This window comes from Tachypleus tridentatus, chromosome 3, assembly GCF_004210375.1.
Source record: "Tachypleus tridentatus isolate NWPU-2018 chromosome 3, ASM421037v1, whole genome shotgun sequence".
NCBI lineage: Eukaryota > Metazoa > Arthropoda > Merostomata > Xiphosura > Limulidae > Tachypleus > Tachypleus tridentatus.
The window spans coordinates 5,458,153-5,477,767 of record NC_134827.1 but is presented as its reverse complement, the minus strand read 5'-3'; the positions used below and the strand labels follow the sequence as shown (position 1 = coordinate 5,477,767).

The following is a 19,615-nucleotide window of genomic DNA, read 5'->3' as shown; positions in this document are numbered from 1 at the left end:
AGGCGTCTGGTAGTCTGTGTTGCGCTGCCGAATGACGAGCCTAAGGCGCCACGCGTTGACGCTGAGCAAGCTACTGGCGCCACATGGATTCCTGAAACACAACATCTTTTCGGAGGAAATACAGGGAAATATTTAACTAAGTCGTTTTTTAGTTCCTATCTCAATCCTGTTCGTAGCTGCTTTGATAATAACATTTTAACGTAAAAAATAAATAAACTTATTACCCCTTCCCTACAAAAAAAGGTGTTTTATTATCCAAACAACAGTTTGAAAAGAAATTATGGAAACAGTTTTTCCCTCATAGAAAAGGGTTGTCTCAGTGAAGAGTCGAAAGAGAATTTAACGGGAAAAGAAGCGTGTTGATCTATGATCAAAAAACGAACACGTTTGGCTAGACATTTCCTAACGGCTGATTGTTTATGTTTTGGACATTTCCTAACCGCTGATTGTTTTTATTTTTCAGTTTTCCCAAGAATAGCTTTATGAAGAGAAGTCTCACGTCACTACAGCGTTTTGGTTCTGCCCATCGAATCGATTATTCTGTGACGTAAAGTCACAACATTTGAAGATAAACTTGCAGTGATTACTCGTGTTATCCTTCTTAGTTTCCATTACAATAATTAAAGAGTTGAAGGTTTTTTTCTCACTATGTTTTGTGAAATGGCTTAGAAAATTACTTCTCTTTTTCTTCCTTATGCTAAACATTTAGAATAATTACATATTTCCTCCATTTTACTATAGATTGATAGCTTAATATTATTTCGTATAACTCATCAAGAAGTTTGCTCAGTTTTTGAGTGACACAAGCAAAATATTATATTTCTGTATAAAATCGATGACACTTCGAAAGCATGTCGCGGATTGATATATTTTCGTCGACCTATTCAAAGCTATCGTTTTCTAACTTTCGTCTGCAGTGTATGACGGAGAAGAAGAAAAAGACACTCCTTTCACCCAGTTTTCCAAAACGAAGAATGTTTCCCCCCGAATTCCACGACGAGATACCCTCAGTGATTCAATAGTCTTACTTAGTGAAGGCTTGGAGGACGAGTCGCTTATATTTAAGTTTGAAGTAAGTAGAATTTTAGTCTTACTATCTATCCATTCATCTGTCCATTTAAGGTAATTGCTAACTGTAACCAGCAATAACTTATTTTAGTCGAATTTCAAGAAAGTCATATTTACATTTTATCATTGAAAAAAAAGGTAAAACTTGTATATATATACATATATATACATATTAGTGGTTTCCAACGTAGATTATTAATGCTGCAATGGTTTTTCAATTATAATCGTTTACTATTTTTAATACTCTTAGGCGAGAAAACGAGTTTCGGTGATCGTTATGATAGCTAAGTAATGTCAATTTGAATTTTTATTAACCACGACACTCAGACAACCCCTAGAATTTGAAAAGTCATAACTGACAGTTTTATGTCTATTAAGAATCAACTAAATTGAGGGCCTTTGATACGCAAAGAACCGCGAAAACTGGCATTCATCGATACAATACCGACGGAACAGTATTGAACATATTTGTATAATACTTCACAAAAAGTCTGCCCAAGTATCTTCAATCTGCTTGGAAGGATGCATTAAATTTACTTTCTTATACATTCGTCAATAAGAATAATTTTGAGCGCATGGCAATTGGTAATTAGGGTGTTAATACAAGTTGAAACAATAACATTGTTTGGTTTGTTTTAAATTTCGTGCAAAGCTACACAAGGGCTATCTGCGCTAGCCATCCCTAATTTAGTAGTGTGAGACTAGAGGAAAGGCAGCTAGTTATCACCATCCACCGCCAACTATTGGGCCATTGTTTTACCAACGAATAGTGGGATTGACCTTAAGGTTATAACGCTCCCACAGCTGAAAGGACAAGCATGTTTGATGTGACGGGGATTCGAACCCGCAACCCTCAGATTACGAGTCGAGTGCCTTAACCACCTGGCCATGCCGGGCCAAACAGAAACATCCAATATAATTTTTTGAACTGTAGCAGAAGAATAACCGATTTCCTTCGAAAGCTATTCTTTTTTATGTGCATAACTTCATAAAATATAAAAATAAGTGAACTTGAATCTCTAACACACTTCCAGTAGGAGAAACTACGTTGGGGAGATTAAAAATGCCAACATTTAAGTTAATGGCAACAGTCTAAATTTTTTAAGAATTTATTTATTTTTAATTTTATTTTAAGAGAGGCGGGTAGAAGTAGTAAATTATTAATGATAATTGCTAAATATTAACACTGAAACTGAAGTTTCCTGACGTAATATTCAATGGCAAAGTGGTTCAACAAATCCATTAGAAAATCTCAAGATTTCAACAGGAGAGGAACATAGAATATAATTAATTAGTCTTCTGAGAAGAATATTTTATGCAGTTAGAGAAGCGTGTATGAACAACGCAAAACAAGTGTTTTAAAAGTTTGATTGTTTTTGAATTTCGCGCAAAGCTACACGCAGGTTATCTGTGATAGTCATCCCTAATTTAGCAGTGTAAAACTAGAAGGAAAGCAGCTAGTCATCACCACCCTCTGCCAACTCTTGGGCTACTCTTTTACCAACGAATAGTGGGATTGACTGTAACATTATAACGCCCCCACGGCTGAGAGGGCGAGCATGTTTTAAAAGTAGAAAACAGTTGGGGCATATGATTGTTAAAGATTTATTGAATTAATTTTCAAGTGTGTCAGAATCAATAAACTCCATCAACGAAACTACACTTATTCAGAATACCAGACCGCGTTACTCTTACGAAATGCTTGAAAGGTATATTTTTGTAATTATATGCAATTATTGATACATTATGTGATGTGAATGTGGAACAAGTTGAAAACAAATGGTTGTTTTTGGTTGTTAAAGTTTAGTTTGTTTTGAATTTCGCACAAAGCTACACGAGGGCTATCTGCACAAGCCGTCCCTAATTTAGCAGTGTAACACTAGAGGGAAGGCAACTAGTCATCACCACCCATCGTCAACTCTTGGGCCATTCTTTTACCAATGAGTAGTAGGATTGACTCTCACATTATAATGCCCCCACGGCTGAAAGGCCGAGCATGTTTGGTATGACTGGGCTGTTAAAGAACGACCCAAACCTTGTCAAACCAATAAAATAACTTTCAATAAATGTGATGTGAAAAGTAATGTTTAACTTCAAAATGATCATTAAGCTCCGTATTAACGACTTTGTATTCAGAGGATAAACTTAACTTACAATTTCAGCAGTTCACTTTATGGAACGGTATTTCTTGTACTTTTGCATACATTACATTAAAATACTAGTAATTGAATTTTTGAGCAAAAACACCTTTGAATGGAGTTTCCTTCCTCACTAAAGATAGTTCAAGGGAACGAATAATTTATAATCTTAACCTTTTTTTATTTTTTTACACTAGAGCATCTACAGAAGAAAGCCGGGAGAAACAACAGACATTGCAAAGTTACAGGAAAATGTGCGAAAAAATCGTTACAGGGATATCTCTCCGTGTACGTTTTCATAACAGTAATTTAATACTTTGGATACCTATTAATCATAAGATGTGTAACTCGGTACTGATGTAACATAAGTAAACGATTTTACCTAAACCTCAGTCCTAAAATAATTTGGTATGTTAATATAAAACTCTTATGTTTATCATAAGACATAAGTAAATTTGTGTTTTTTTTTTAATTTCGCGCAAAGCTACACGAGGGCTGTCTGCGCTAGCCGTCCTTAATATAGGAGTGTAAGACTAGAGGGAAGGCAGCTAGTCATCACCACTCACCAGCCAACTCTTGGGCTACTCATTTACCAACGAATAGTGGGCTTGACCGTCACTTTATAACGCCCCCACGGCTGAAGGGGCGAGCATGTTTGGTGTGATGGGGATTCAAACCCGCGACTCTCAGATTATGAGTCAAGCGCCTTAACCACCTGGCCATGCTGGGCGCATCAGTAAATCTAAAACTTTTATTGTACATACACAGAGATGCAGGTAAACAGATATTGTAAAAATGTAATTAGATTAATCGAGAAATAGCACATCCAAAGACAATATGTTAGACTTAAGCCAGAAAGGTAAAAATCCTGTATTAACATTTTCTATTACTGCTATTTTGGAAACAATGGCCTCAAGGCATCGATGATATGACATAAACCAAAGAAAATTTCGAAATTCTTGTCTCATTGTAGGTTATAACAAGTCTCAAAATGTTCAATTTTCGCAAGGTCCACCTAGTTACCTTTTCTATCCATGGTATGATTTGGAACCTCTATAGATTTTTGCATAAGTGCACACTCGTCAGACTTTAGTTTCAATTCTGATTACTATATCCTTCATAATATCACGGACAGGTTCATTATAGCAGACCTCAAGACATCATACATATACACCAAGTACTTCTACCACGACAGACCTTTAAGTATTTGCTTGAATAACCTTTCACAGGTAGATGGAGCACTGAAAAGTGTGAAGAACAAGACTCTGAACTTCAAACACGCATCTATAGTGCTAAAAGCAGTCATGGGTTTGCTCTCCTTTGTCCAGTTTGACTTGTCAGTATTTGGAGGCCAAGTCTAGTGCATTGAACGATTGGACACCTTTCAGTGCTTCTAGATGCCTGTCCATCTGTGGCAGCAGGAAGGCATCAACACATAATATAGCGTCTACTTGGCAGAAGTCAACACAGAATGGCTATCATCTTTCTTCCTGACAGTTACTACTGGTGTTAACCATAAACTCTCAGAAGGTTGGATGATCTCATACTTTAACATCCGTGTCAACTCGCCACTGGCTTTCCCTTTAGTGTTCCAGGGAAGCCAGCAGGGCAGCTGTTTAATAGTATTTGCATGGCCAACAGATAACTAAGACTACGACACTGAACTGAATCACGATTGTTGCTCCATTCCTCAATTAGTGATCTCAGGTGGGCTGGAAGCCAAAAATGTGTTTTCAGATATAGTGTGACAGAATAAACGTTTACATTACTCTGTTGTTGTTAACCATCTATGCTGCAGATGCCACACCAATGAGTGCTGATGGGTCAAAATGAAACTAACTCTGTAATCCTATGTAAACATATTTATGCAAATCTCGTAAAAGAAATGCAGGTGAAAATCCGTGTAAATTATCCTAATATTTGCTAAAATTTTGATATATGTGGAAGAGTCTGCTAAAGTCTGCTCTCCCAGGCCCCAATACTATTTTAAATATGGCAATAAGCTTTCGAGGTTCTGACACAAGAAAACAATGACTGATACTTGTTAGATTAGTTGGTCAATAATCAGTGCAAATTATGGATGAGCTCACCCATAACTAATGCTCTATTTGTGAAAAAAAATCAATGTTATAAGCATTGTGTTATTTCTGTAAGAGAACCAGACAAGATGGCTCTTAATCTTCACTTGACCTAATTAACCTTTGGGGGAGGGGGGATCTTACCTTAGGAAACTTAGTTGAGCAATGCCATGTTACAATCTTGGGAATTGTACAGAAAACAAGTTGGGATCTTAACTTTTAAACTAAAATGATATTTAAACATGTTGTAGTGCCGACTACCACACCACTTGACAAGATAAAAGGATTTTTATTTCTTTAACTGAAAGTTCTACAACTTACATGACTTTATGAATACGCCTGACCAAATAAAACTAAAATTCCGTGATGACGAGAAAACGTACTTGTAGAGAGAAATATAGTTGTTAAAACGGCTGGTATGGGTAGAGAAAACTCTATGTAGAATTTTCTCTACTCATATCAGCCGTTTTAACATATATCAAACTAAACCTGTTAAGTGTCCTCTACTGCACTAACTCAAATCTGGCTAACTCTTAGACTCGCTAAATCAGTAATCATTTGATAATACTGTAACAGATTTACTAAGTGACTGATTAATCAATTATCTCGCTGGTTATCTCATAAAAAGGCAGCTTCTGCAGTTTTTATACAATATTTTTTCTTAAGGCTTTAGGATTTCAAGACGTCACTGCAAATCTAGATACCAAAGAAATATGTAGGTGTTCGCGTCATCATTACGTCATTTTGAAACCCCCTCTAGCATACAACATGAAATGTCTAAATTGAAATGTTAAAGATATAGCCTATAACAAAACAGGTGAGTTGTTCGTTCCTATCATTTTGCTCGTACCTATGAATAGTTAAAGACAGTATGTTCAAGATAAGGTAGCAAAACTTAGGTAAAAGATAATTAATCTTTAAGTTTGTTTGTTTTGAATTTCGCACAAAGCTACTCGATGGCTATCTGTGCTAGTCGTCCCTAATTTAGCAGTGTAAGACTAGAGAGAAGGCAGCTAGTCATCACCACCAACCGCCAACTCTTGTGCGACTCGTAATTTGAGGGTCGCGGGTTCGCACACCTTAACACGCTTGGTCATGCCGGGCCCTATATAGGGGTGGATTATACAGTTATTACAAATATTACACTTTTACAACAATGTTTTCTGTTATGTTACTTCTAGTTTTGATCTTTAGATATTCAAAAATTTAATAATATATTTATACCTGCACTTGTACTTTTCACCAAACACACATTCAGCGTCCCCCTTCAGTGGCACAGTGGTCGGCAGAGCACAGATAGCCAATTGTATAGCTTTCAACCAACCGATCTGACACGTATGCTGATTCAATGTCTTACGACTAATTTCGAGGCGGGTGTGGCCTATTTGTCAGTGTGCCGTGTTGTGGATCTGAGGGAACATGTTCGCATCCCATTATAACAAAGAGAAAAAAATAGCTCTCCGCACTTTGTGACTCTGGGTGCGTTATATGAATGGCAGTTAAAGTTTACTATTCGTTTACAATAGCTCAGGATTTGGCGATGGGTGTTGTTGACTACTCATTTCTCCTTCTTTTAACGTATCATTTCAAAATTATTGATGGATAGCACAAACAGCCCTTGTGCCAAAGTGCACGGACGTCCGAAAGAACATGACCAGAGTGGCGACACAGACTGTAACGACATAGTGAGGCTCTAAAATCATTTTAATAAACTGTGTTCATCCTCTCTACTCAGAATATATATTGTTGCTCTTATCTTTTAGTGTTTAAATTTCCTAAGACTGTTCCTGATGTTTGACGAAAGGCAAATTGAAATTGTTTCACCATTTCAACGTTATTTTGAAAATTAGCGATATCATTTTATTAATACAACTTGTAATTTAATTGTGACTGATGAAACTACAATGCTCTAACACCAGTTAAAAATGAAGGCAGTTTGTACAAGAATTCGTTTAATAATTTTACTTATTTTAAATAAATTTAGATGACGCCACCAGGGTTACGCTCCAGAACTGTATTTCAGGAGACTACATAAACGCGAGTCATGTAAATGTATGTATTCTCTTTTCTTTTAGCTTACGGATGTTTTTTTGTACTGTGTAATTTAACCTCAAAGTTTAATTAACTTTTATTCATTTGAACTGTAATATATTCAATTCTGCAAGAGTTTCTTATTCTCATCTGCAAATCTAATATGAAATATCAATGCTGAAAATTGTATTCTTTATATTAGAAAGCTAATATTATTGGAAGTAGTTTAACAAACTTAGATCTTATGTATTTTATGATTTTTTTAAAAAAAATATACTTTTGTTTAAGAAGTATTAATATATATGAATAAAAACCCTATAACTCATATATATCGTTAGAATGTTAAGAAAGAAAAAAAATGAATTATTTGCAATTGATAAAATCTCCAGCTTATATGTTCGAGCACTGAAAATGATGATTTCTTATATAATATATTGATATTTGTTTTATAACAAATAGTAAGTCTCCCCCCCAAAAAAAAAAGGACATACCAACTCCTCTGTTTTATTGCCATTTATCATTGTGGACTACGGTTTAATAAGGATGAATTGTTAAATAAAACTGTTTTTTATAAGATAATAATGAATTGTTCGGAAATAATGAAAAAGTATTTTATTAATGAAATGTTAGATTTCAAAGCTTATTTTCGATAAAACGTTTTTTAGAGTTAAGTTTAAGAATCAGAGTGAATGAAAAAGATTATTTTTTGTAAAATAATCGATTATACAGTTATTGTGTTAGCACAAAGATACACAGTGGACAATACAGTTATTGTGTTAGCACAAAGATACACAGTGGACAATCTGTGACTATCCATCGAGGGAGGGGCAATTTTTTGGACTCTTTCTTGTACACATTTTGATGTTTCTAAGAATTCTGAAATCGAGACTACCTCATTCTCTCAGCTATTAAGCAATGATATTTCAACTTTTCTATTAACAACTACCTTTAATATCGTATTTTTGTTTAATAATTAAAACAAACCCATTGGTTTCCCCAGAAGTGTGTTTTCATATAAAAAAATTGAGAATTTTTTAAGCTTCGTCGAGTTTATAATCTCACGGTATTAGTTTGTTAGTAGTTCAATACAACTAGTAATAGTTATTAACAGTTCAACATACGTAATACTAGTTATTATCAATTCAACGTAGTAATACTCTTTATTAGTAATTCAATATAACGTAAATATTGTTGTATAACGTGCTTTCGGAACAAATATATAAATATTTTGTAAATATAGTATTTTAAGAACGTTGAATAACTTCATAAGTATTTCAATTACTAATTATAATTAGGTACTCATACTAATCCCTGCTGTATGTGGGTGTATATTTATGATAGTTAACTATTCGAACTTTATTATGTGCACTATTTCTACAGATGGAAATACCATCTTCCAAAATTGTAAATAAATACATTGCCACACAAGGACCCTTACCGACGACATGTATTGACTTCTGGCAAGTAAGTTCATTTTATTATTTCTTTTGCCCTTGATTTATTTAAAATTCTATTTTTTTTTTTAGCTGTACCATGTACTAAAGTAGTTCTTGAAATAACTATTTTGTAAGCGCTAAATTGATGAATGGGCTTTGTGTGTTTTGTCCACCACAAAGGATCCAACCTCCAGTTTTAGTTTGTTTGTTTAGAGTTAAGCACAAAGCTACACATTGGGCTATTTATGTTCTGCCCACCAGGGGTATCGAAACTCCGTTTCTATTGGTATAATTCCGCAGGCAAACCACTGAGCCACTGGATGGCTCCAGTTTTAGCATTATAAGTCCCAATTAGTAAATGTAAAACTTTTATTATACATACACAGAGATGCAGGTAAACAAGACATATTGGCCCAGCATGGCCAGGTGGTTAAGGCGCTTGATTCATAATCTGAGAATCACGGGTTCAAATCTCTGTCACACTAAACATGTTTTCCTTTCAGAAGTGCGGGCGTTATAAAGTGACGGTCAATCCCACTATTCGTTGGTAAAAGAGTGGCCTAAGGGTTGGTGGTGGGTGGTGATGACTAGCTGCCCTCCCTCTAGTCTTACATTGCTAAAGACTGTTTATTTTAAACACCTAATGGCTTACATTAAACAGTCTTACTGCCAAACTTTACGTTACATTTGTGGTGATATCATGCGATAAAGGAACACGTCACAGCAGGGAAGATGAACATAGAAGAATCATAGCGAAATCTGTCGGACTGTTTTCCAAAACAATTAATTTAATATTTTGATTAGAAACATAAGCCTTGAAAGCATTCGTACAGAAGCAAAAAGAGTAAATAAAGATGACATAGTTCACTCAATATTTCGGAGAAAGGAGCTGAGTGTGAACTCATTTCATTACTGAAGTTTCGCCATCTCTACATAATCACACAAAGTAATATACATATTACGATAGACATAAGCATAAAGAAGAAAGAAAATGTACTTTATTTTATATAATCGGTTCTCATTACGTCCTTGTATTTAAAATATATAATTGGTTTGTTTGGAATTTCGCGCAAAGCTACACGAGGGCTATCTGTGCTAGCCGTCCCTAATTTAGCAGTGTGAGACTAGAGGAAAGGCAGTTAGTCATCACCACTTACCGCCAACTCTTAGGCTACTCTTTTACCAATAAAGAGTGGGATTGACTGTTACTTTATAACACCCCACAGCTGAAAGGACGAGCGTATTTGGTGCGAGGGGGATTCGAATCCGCGACCCTAGGATAATATATAATTTTCATATCATTAGATGCAGATATTATTAAATACAACATACATGTCAGTTGTTTATCTGTTTATATCCCATCAGAAGGCACCAATAACAGAAAAATATAACTCAAAATATGTGATTATCATCAACTTTCACATTGCCTTTCGAGTTGAGAATTCCATACGAGAAATTATTCAAAACTCGAAAACGTGCACATGAATATACCGTCAATTTTGATTATCTTGTCACCAGGATCACTAGGCTAAACATACGATAATTGAAAGAATTTTGCACCTTTTGAATAATTTGTTACAATTTTCGAATATGTCTAATAAAAATAAATCCAACTTGATGTTCTTTAGGGCAACAAAGTAAACAAAACATTATGTATTCCAGATGGTGTGGGAACAAAAATCCACGTTAATTGTTATGCTAACAACGTTACTGGAACGGGGCCGATCGAAATGTCATAAATACTGGCCATATAAAGACAAAACGAAGACGTATGGTCATTTGGAGGTCACCTGTGTGGTTGAGATGGAATCTGCATCTCTTGTTCATCGGGAACTTCATCTGATAAATAAAGAGGTAAACTTAATAAGAGTGACTTTTTCATGACATTTATCAGCATTTGAAAGAAATTGCATTGTAAAGTCCTATCAATGTTTACTGTGAGTTGGAAAAATAATTTGTCAGTGCAGTGTAAGAACTGTGTTAAAAACAGGACTTTATCGGATGTCATTCAAACGGGCATTCCGAAGTTGTATGCCACCTTATTCGACAGATCTGTTTGGTTTTTTTTCCTAAGTGATAACAGCCCTCGTGGATTCAGTTTAATTTTCTACTTTAAGAAAACGTATTATTATATGGCAGTGTGCAACGTTGTAAGTTCCTATCAAAATGTGTGTCCAAGGATCACTTTCGATATTATATAGTATACGATTCTTTCAAGCAAGCGTAGTTTATACATGCTGTAACTACGAAACTGTGGGCCCAATTCGATATTTCCTGCCATAAGCCCTTATATCCTAATTACCAATAACTGTCATTATCCATTCAATAACTAACTTGTATTTGGGCAATGCATTTTTGATATGTGGATTGTTGTTGTTTGCAATTAAGCACAAAGATACACAATGGGCTATCTGTGCTCTACCCCCATACTAATATCGAAACCCGTATTCTAGCATTGTAAGTCCGCAGACATACCGCTGTGCCACTGGGGGGCTGATATGCGGTAAACTTAAATACTTATTGTTCGTATACAGGTTTCATCAAATAGCTTTAACATTTTTAATAACTGAATATATTATGGGATAAGTTTTAGGAGTTTACAAGAAGAGTAGCTTAAGTAAATAGAAAGCTCATACCCAATAGGCTGAGATTTATATTATTTTAGTTTCAGTGTGATAACAAGGCACACACGTTTACTACAAATAAAACAGAGGCCAAAATATTAAACAACTCATTATTACATTCTATTTTCTTTAATAGGAATCTATAGAAAGAAAAGTAATACAAATGCAGTACGTTGCATGGCCAGACCACGGTGTACCTATTGATGCTAGCGACTTCCTCGCTTTTGTCGGCAAGGTGCGAAACTATCGTGACGAGACGGATGTTCCCATAATAGTTCATTGTAGGTGAGTAGTGCGTGTTACACGAAACAAACTGGGGACCGGCCAATCCACTACAAAAAGATGTTTCACACATGTTATCTTAAAATATTTATTTCATGATATATATGTGATATTTTTTAAATATAAAAATGACCTTAAAATTTCTTCTTTTTTTAAAATGTATTTACAGTTGTTTATATGGAGCTGATAAAACTGTGCTTACATTGCGAGTTATGAGAGCCGGTCTCGGTACGGCAATAATTGATTTATTTTTTATTTTTAAGGTGACAGAAATATCTGAATTATGGATGTCATCCTTTTAAAATGGTATTAGTTCTCTGGGAAGTGAGTGTGTGCGTTTTTTTTTTATAGCAAAGCCACATCTGGCTATCTGCTGAGACCACTGAGAGGAATCGAATCCCTGATTTTAGCGTTGTAAATCCATAGACTTACCACTGTGTCAGCGGGGTACCTCTGGAAAGGGATGCTTTAATTAAAAATCTAAGCTAAATTTCCTGGCCAATCAGCTTACTCCCAGGAAAAAATTCAAACCAATCAGAAGATAAAGCTCTCATTTCTTTCAGTAAAAAGCAAGGCTGGGCATCAATGCAGTATGTTCTGAAATACACCAGAATATAACAATTTCCATGCTACAACGGTCAGGAATGGTTAGGTGGTTAGGGCACTAGACTCGCAATCTGAGGGTCGCGACTTCAAATGTCTGTCACACTAAACATGTCCGCCTTTCAGAAGTAGGGGCGTTATAATGTGACAGTCAATCCCAGTATTCGTTTGTAAAAGAGTGGCCCAAGAGTTGGCAGTGGGTGGTGATGACTAGCTGCCTTCCCTCTACACTGCTAAATTAGGGACGGCTAGCGCAGATAGCCCTCGTGTAGTTTTGCGCAAAATTAAAAAACAAACAAACAAATAAACAATCCATGCTGCACCTTAATTTTCCTGAGGGAACACATCTGCTGGATTTTTGTACTTCCACTTTTCTTTACTGACCTGCGCTACTTTTTAAGCTTCTGGAGGTTACTGGTATATTAATTAGAATAACAAAATTCATATTACTTCAAAAGGCGCACTGTTCTCTATGTAATTGCATTTTGCGTTAAAAAGGATAGTGGGAGATACATTAAATATAAACTGGCAATCTGTGCACCAACTGTTACTGATTATAAACCAAGGATCATTTTGTAATTTCGAATTCTATAGATGTCAGTAATGTTGAAAATGAAGATTCATTAGAACTTACAAGTATTTGAATGGACGTTTCTTCAGAATACAATAGATAGTTTTAGTTTTATATCTAATATTGTTGAAAGAAAAAATCTCATCAAGAAGAGTCATACAGAGACTCAAAGTAGGAAAAACAAACGTTTTCACATCGTCATAATATCATTTTAAAACTGTTTTGAATGCACAAAGGAAATTTTCTTTTAAGCCGTTTTGGATGCAAAAGGAGATGTGTTTTTAAGCTGTTTTGGACGCAAAAGGAAATGTACATTAACTTATGCCACGAAAGGTTTAAAACAATATGTAATACGCGTGAGCATGTGAACATGGATGACTTTATCAAATACATTAGTCATTAGGACAGTATCTATTCTTATGATTCAATATGATTAGACCGCAACACATTTAAAACTAGATGACTTCGCTACGGTTTTTTTTTCATTGCTTAATTAATAAGAAATATATAAATTTCACTAGTTTTGCACACCAAATTTACAAATTACTGCGAATCGCCAAATTATTTCTACACAAAGCTCAAACATTTAACATAAAATAACACTGGGTGAGATGTATGTTAGTTTAATTAAAACTGAATTCCTTGTTTTATAAAATTGACAGAAACTTTTCCTGTCCACGATTATAATGCGTATGTTATAGAGTGGAAATGTTATTATGTCACAGAACTTTCTATTACTATTGCAATAAACAATTTGTGTTAATCCCTGACGATGACCGAAGAAAGTCGAAACGTTGTTCGCTCCTTTACGTAAAATATTTTCTCAACCCAAACGAGCCGTTTTTACATATATATTAATCCCATAGCGTTTTAATATACAGTGTCAAACAACCACACGAGTAAAATAAAAATACATCTTAAGCTACAAACTTAATTTAAAAACTATATTTATGAGTTCCTAACTGGAACCCTGGTAAAGATCAATAATTAGTGTCAGTAATAAGAATTTATTCAATTATGTAGGAATTATTTTCTAAAATAAAAACATTATGATGAAAACGTTAATAGTATAAGTTTATTACGATTATGAGGTTAAGAAACATTGTACAAGTTTTGCTCTCATTCTAGTGCTGGGATTGGAAGAACAGGAGTCCTCATCCTGATGGAAACTGCTATGTGCCTTATTGAGGCTGATGAACCAGTTTATCCAATAGAAATTGTCCTAGAAATGCGAAGACAACGAGCTATGTTGATCCAAACAACTGTATGTTTCATACTTAAATACATTAGTTTTGAGTTAGTTCTTTAAGGGATTTTCAAAAACCTATATTGATTTTTTAATCACAAAAATTTAGACCTATGGTTCTAGATTTTAAAATACAACCATAAGAAAGATTGCCATTTTTCCGAAATTATTATAAAAAGTGTATCACATGTTTGAATAGTTTACATTACAAGTTTCACATCGAACTTATTGTGGTATATGTACACATTTCCGCTCAATTAGCTGGATCAGTTTGGTTTTAATTTTTATATTGTATTCAAATTTTACTATCATGGTTTATATATGTATTGTCATTCCCGTACTTCCATGCATCTCTGGAAGTTTGATTGATTTTGTTTGTTTGTTTTAATCAGTGATGTCGAGAAACCCACTGGTTAAGTACTACTGAAAGCCAGCTCTATACTCTCAGTTGGAACCTTTTTAATCTTTGCTAAAAACATCACAACTTGGATATTGTATCGTGTTGTATATTATTTCTGTATAATGTATTCAAACATAATCCAGAATTTATTTGTTCATATAGCTACTTGTCTTAGAAACAAAAATGAATTAGTGTAAAATGATAAAGCCACAAAGCAAAGGTGAAAATTGAAAATTAGAAGAGAGTTTGAAGCTCTTATAAAGCTCCCTAATAATAAAGTAAAAACTACTTAGTGAGTCTGAAGATCATATAGAGCTCCCTAATAACAGAGTAAGAACTGCTTGATTGAAAAACTTCTGCTCTATTTCGAGTACTTTGATTAGAAGAAAAGACAGCTCAGTAAGTCACGTCAGCACAAACTAAAAACTATACAAAGGAAGTTTAATGCTGCAGTTAGTTTTAAATCAGTAAATTTAGGATAAGAAAAGATACATTGAAATACAATACAAAGTCATATGTTATTTATTTTAGATACAGACACCTGTCATGGCACAAATCACGATTTCTTCATGTGGATATAATACTTAACAGAGTTCAGTGTCTACGATACCTGTCAATATCTAGTCTCGATACACGACGCATCTTACCAATCTTTATGCACGTCAGCAATGAACAGATAACAATTAATATCGTTATGTTATCTAAAGTGATATATATATATACATATATGTATGTATATATTTCAGAGATTTTTATGATTAGGACTATAAAATACATGTCCGATATAAATATTTTAAATAAAGAATTTACAGGGCAAGTAGTGTTCTAAAAGTAAATTGCATGGTGAAGTGAGCAATGATTACAGCCCCAGAAGATCGTAATTGAGTTTAAATAAATATATGTATTCCAACCAGATGGCGCTACATAGTTTTTTAATTAATGTATTTTTATATCTATTTCATAAAGATATTTTATTTTGGTATTTTCTAAATATGAGACAATTCTAACCAAGATAATCAATTCTAATTAGCTTTAACTCAAAACTGAAAACTAACTTTTCATAAGAACGTGCTATAGTTTTCAGGTAAAGGATATTTTTTTAGCAATTGTAGGTTTAAAATCGTATTGGATTCGAGTAAAAAACAAACGTAGGAAACTTTAAACGTTTGGGATGGAACATTACATACGAACCTATAACTACAAATGTTATCGTTATTGCAGTTTTCTTAACGTATATGATGAATGTATATATATTATCTTTCTTTTGCAGAGTCAATTCAAGTTTGTATGTGAAGCCATTATTAAAGTTTTCAAAGGTAAGTTAAGGTACTACTTATGTTATTTAAGAACAGATCAATTAACCATGTAATATACGTAACAGATATTCAGTAAAAATTAAAACAGTGTATGAAATCAGAACCATTCTCTCTTTTTCTTGCGGACTTATATTTATCACAATTATAAAAAAATACAAAGATCACCTTACAAGGCACATAATTTTATTTACTTAATGTTTTAAGGATGTGTGACGGATTCTTTGAGAACGTTTCAATTTTTTATAATTGTTTTATGTGCTTTTTTAATATATTTAAACATGACACTATTTAATTGTTGGAGACGGAAGCAAAATGGACAGAAGTCAGCAGGAAATTTCCTAAAGGGCTAGTCATACATGCTAAAATATGAAATATATTCTTAGAACTCAATAATCTAAATTCGTAAAAAAATGAAACGTAAACGTTGTCCACACAACTTCACACCTAAACGTGCCCTGGACTGACATCAAAGGAATGTAGGCGTAAAAACACTATACAGTACTTTTGTTGCAATGGTCACTAAATGGTTTCGCCCCCCACAAAGTGCCATTTTCTGTCCTTGTTAGAGCTGTTATTTAAAATATTGATTAACTCACTTCTTTATCGTTTGTTACAGAGGGTATAGTAAAACCACAAGAAGCTTTCAAAAGATAAAGGCCGTTGGGACAAGAGAAGACGTCATTCAAGACGTTCATCCACAAATAACAAGTTAGGGTGAATCCAGATACATCTAACATTTGATTCAATCAATTTTTATGTCCTGTGCGTTATTTTCTTGTCTTCCACCAGATTCACAAGCTTATAAATAGTGTATGATGAACTTACATTTCATGGACTTCTCCACACGAGCTTCTAAGGTACCCGAAAAATTTCCTTCCATTTGGATTAGATTTTTAAGCTCTGTCAAGTGGAACGTTAAAATCACCGTATAAACTTTGAAGACGAAAAAGATTCATGCTTTTATTATGAACTCTAATAATGAAGAACAAGACGTGTTTTTATGACAAAGTGCTTGTAAAGTGTTGGTTGAAAGTGTCCCCACACATAAACATGATTTTTTTTTTGTTTTACGATGTGAGAGAATTACTCCGGAACTTCACTAAATAAACTATTATGATACACAAAAAGTGCTTGATGGGTAAGAATGAAATACCGAAAATATATTTTAACTTTTTATGAAACTGCATCAGTGCTATTAACAGTTACTGATGCAACTGTTGGGTATCTGGTTGATAAGAATAATATACTGATGTCTGTGCTTTCTGACTTAGTTATGTTCTGATATGGTATATCTTTTTAAAACGAAAGTTATCCAAAAATATATTATACATATAGACCAAAGCTATACATACAATATATAATAGTGAATTACTTCATTCCACATTCTTGTACTCTTTGAAAAAGCGCAAGTCATCATGTTGCTTCATTTTACATCAACATTAATAAAACTATAAGGAATTAGAACACAAACCCAATGCAATAAGAGACGCTTAACGCTTCACTTTCTACTGTCAGTAAAACGCGCGCATACCATGAATCACGAGAAGGATTATGCATTCCGTAGGCTACAACACAGCATGGCATATTAATTTTTAAAATTAAGAAATAAAAAATGTTTGTTACTGTTAATTTTGGTTTTATTTACTCATGAAATAGAACACTTTTGAGGGTCCTGCGGAAGTACATATACTATATATATATATTTATTTATCTATCTCATGTTGATTTGCGTTTGCGGAAGTGACGTTTGCAACTAAGAACCTATAAAATCTATTTGAATGGGCAGCTTCATGAATAAAAGTTATTACATGAGGTTCTTGTATTATGCTCGTACTTATAAAACACAGAAATACTTATATTTTGCTTATTTACAATAAAAGTTTTGAAAGCTATGTATAAAATCCTCAATAAAATAATTTAGAATTCAAAATCTAATTTCGGAGAGCACGTGCAATTATGATGACATATAAGCTTGCTTTTGGTCTAACACATAATCAATATCCATCACTTAACGCATTTTAGAAATAGCACACATAACTCTTAGAAAATCAATCTTCCACATTCATACAACTACAGTAGAATACTTTACAGTAGTTTCCTCGAAAGCACAAAAAATGAAATAAAACTCAGAATTATATATAGCTAAAACAATTTTGAGTGTTTTCTATCACAAATTATGTACATATATATATATATATATATATTGCATGCATTTCAGGAAGTATATCTTATACTTGTTATGGAAAACCTATACATCTATATTTACAATTTTGAGAAGTCTTACAACCTTTGTAACTAATGTATAGTTAGTTCTAGATCGATATTTTATTCTGTAAATAATTTTATTCCATCGTGATTTCTTCCTAAAATCGCCTCATGTTTCGCAGAAATATCCCTGTATACATGTATATATACATTATTAGTTACTAAAGCAATAAAAAACGACAGCACTATGATCACCAGCTCGCTTGTTGTTTTCTTCACTGATGAAAATTTACTTCATATGTTGTGTAAAATATAACATGCATTTGAGTTGATACGTGAAATTAACGAAGTGTAAATATTTTACCCACTGCACTTCGTTTGCGTTGACACTTGCCCTACAATGTCCACAATGGCCCTTAAAGCAACTATAAAATAAACTTAAACTATTTGGGACAAGATTGTTTGTAAACTTATCAGGCGATTCTGCAATAAGCATCATATCCAGGAAACAACAATGTTCTAGAATTCGTTGTCTGCTCTTATAGTGTTATTTTGTCTCGAATAATTCAACTGCAGTGTACCAGAAATTGTTGCCCCGTTCAGTTCACTAAGTTCAGTACTCTATGCTCTGCCTTAGTGAATAATTTAATAGCGTTTTTCTAAACATAAACTTACAATTACTTGTTTTTATACAAATGGCGACTTTCCCTCTTTTAAGTTGTTAAAATGACATTATTACCAACAAATACACGAGTCAGCCAAACCGTGTACATCATTTAACCATAGGAGGTACATTGTTTCTTTGTTTGTTTTTGAATTTCGGTACATATCGGTGTTTCTTCACCTCTCTTGAAAATTATACAGAATATGCGATGTTATATAAACAAAAATCAAACAATGATCATGAACAAAAAGAAACAAATATAGAGATACGACGGTTTTGTTTTTTATTTTTTTTACTAAACTTTACCTGATGTCCTGGTATTATTGTAATTCAGTACCTTTTTTTCTCAAAGTTGAAACTTCTACGGTTTGTTTTGAATTTCGCGCAAAGCTTCAAGAGGGCTATCTGAGCTAACCGTTTCTAATTTAACACTAAAAGACTAGAGAGTAGGCTTTAGTTATTACTACTCACTGTCAACTTTTGGGCTTTTTTTTTACCAACAAATAGTGGGATTGACCGTCATATTATAATGCTTCCGTGGGTGAACCCTCGACCCTTAAACTGCGAGTCAAGCACTCCAACCATCTGGCCATGCCGAGCCGAGCTCAGAGAGAAGAATGAACCGAAGATAATGATGAAAAATGAGCCCCACGGTTCCAAAATGGAGACCACGAATCTTGTTTGGCGGCAATGAGTACGAGTGAACCTCAGAAGGAGCAGTTAATAAAAGGTAGGATATAAATCACATGTTAGTCCATTTCAGAGTAAAATGATTCAAGTGAGGTTCGGAGCCTGTAGGTACTAGAATATGTTATAATGACGGGAAGTGAGAAATAAGCTCTATGTTAATGATTAATGGCTGAAGCTGATCTCTAGCTGATGGGTGAAGGATGGAACTCAACAATTAGTAATTGCAATTCGACGTACACTGAGTGAATTTAGGTAAGTTAAAA

General features: G+C 34.0%; 1 protein-coding gene across 3 annotated transcripts in view; it reads left to right on the top strand.

Annotated features, from left to right (window-relative positions):
• Positions 1 to 18,255, top strand: part of LOC143246255 (tyrosine-protein phosphatase non-receptor type 4-like) — a 54,698-nt gene extending 36,443 nt beyond the window's left edge. For all 3 annotated transcript variants that reach the window (XM_076492671.1, XM_076492672.1, XM_076492673.1), the window contains 9 exons: positions 918 to 1,072; positions 3,404 to 3,494; positions 7,269 to 7,336; positions 8,696 to 8,779; positions 10,414 to 10,605; positions 11,512 to 11,660; positions 13,960 to 14,095; positions 15,748 to 15,793; positions 16,410 to 18,255. In XM_076492671.1, the coding sequence (XP_076348786.1) occupies positions 918 to 1,072; positions 3,404 to 3,494; positions 7,269 to 7,336; positions 8,696 to 8,779; positions 10,414 to 10,605; positions 11,512 to 11,660; positions 13,960 to 14,095; positions 15,748 to 15,793; positions 16,410 to 16,447 (959 nt within the window). In that variant the 3' untranslated portion in view covers positions 16,448 to 18,255. The remainder of the gene's footprint in view (positions 1 to 917; positions 1,073 to 3,403; positions 3,495 to 7,268; positions 7,337 to 8,695; positions 8,780 to 10,413; positions 10,606 to 11,511; positions 11,661 to 13,959; positions 14,096 to 15,747; positions 15,794 to 16,409) is intronic.
• The last annotated feature ends 1,360 nt before the right edge of the window (positions 18,256 to 19,615 follow it).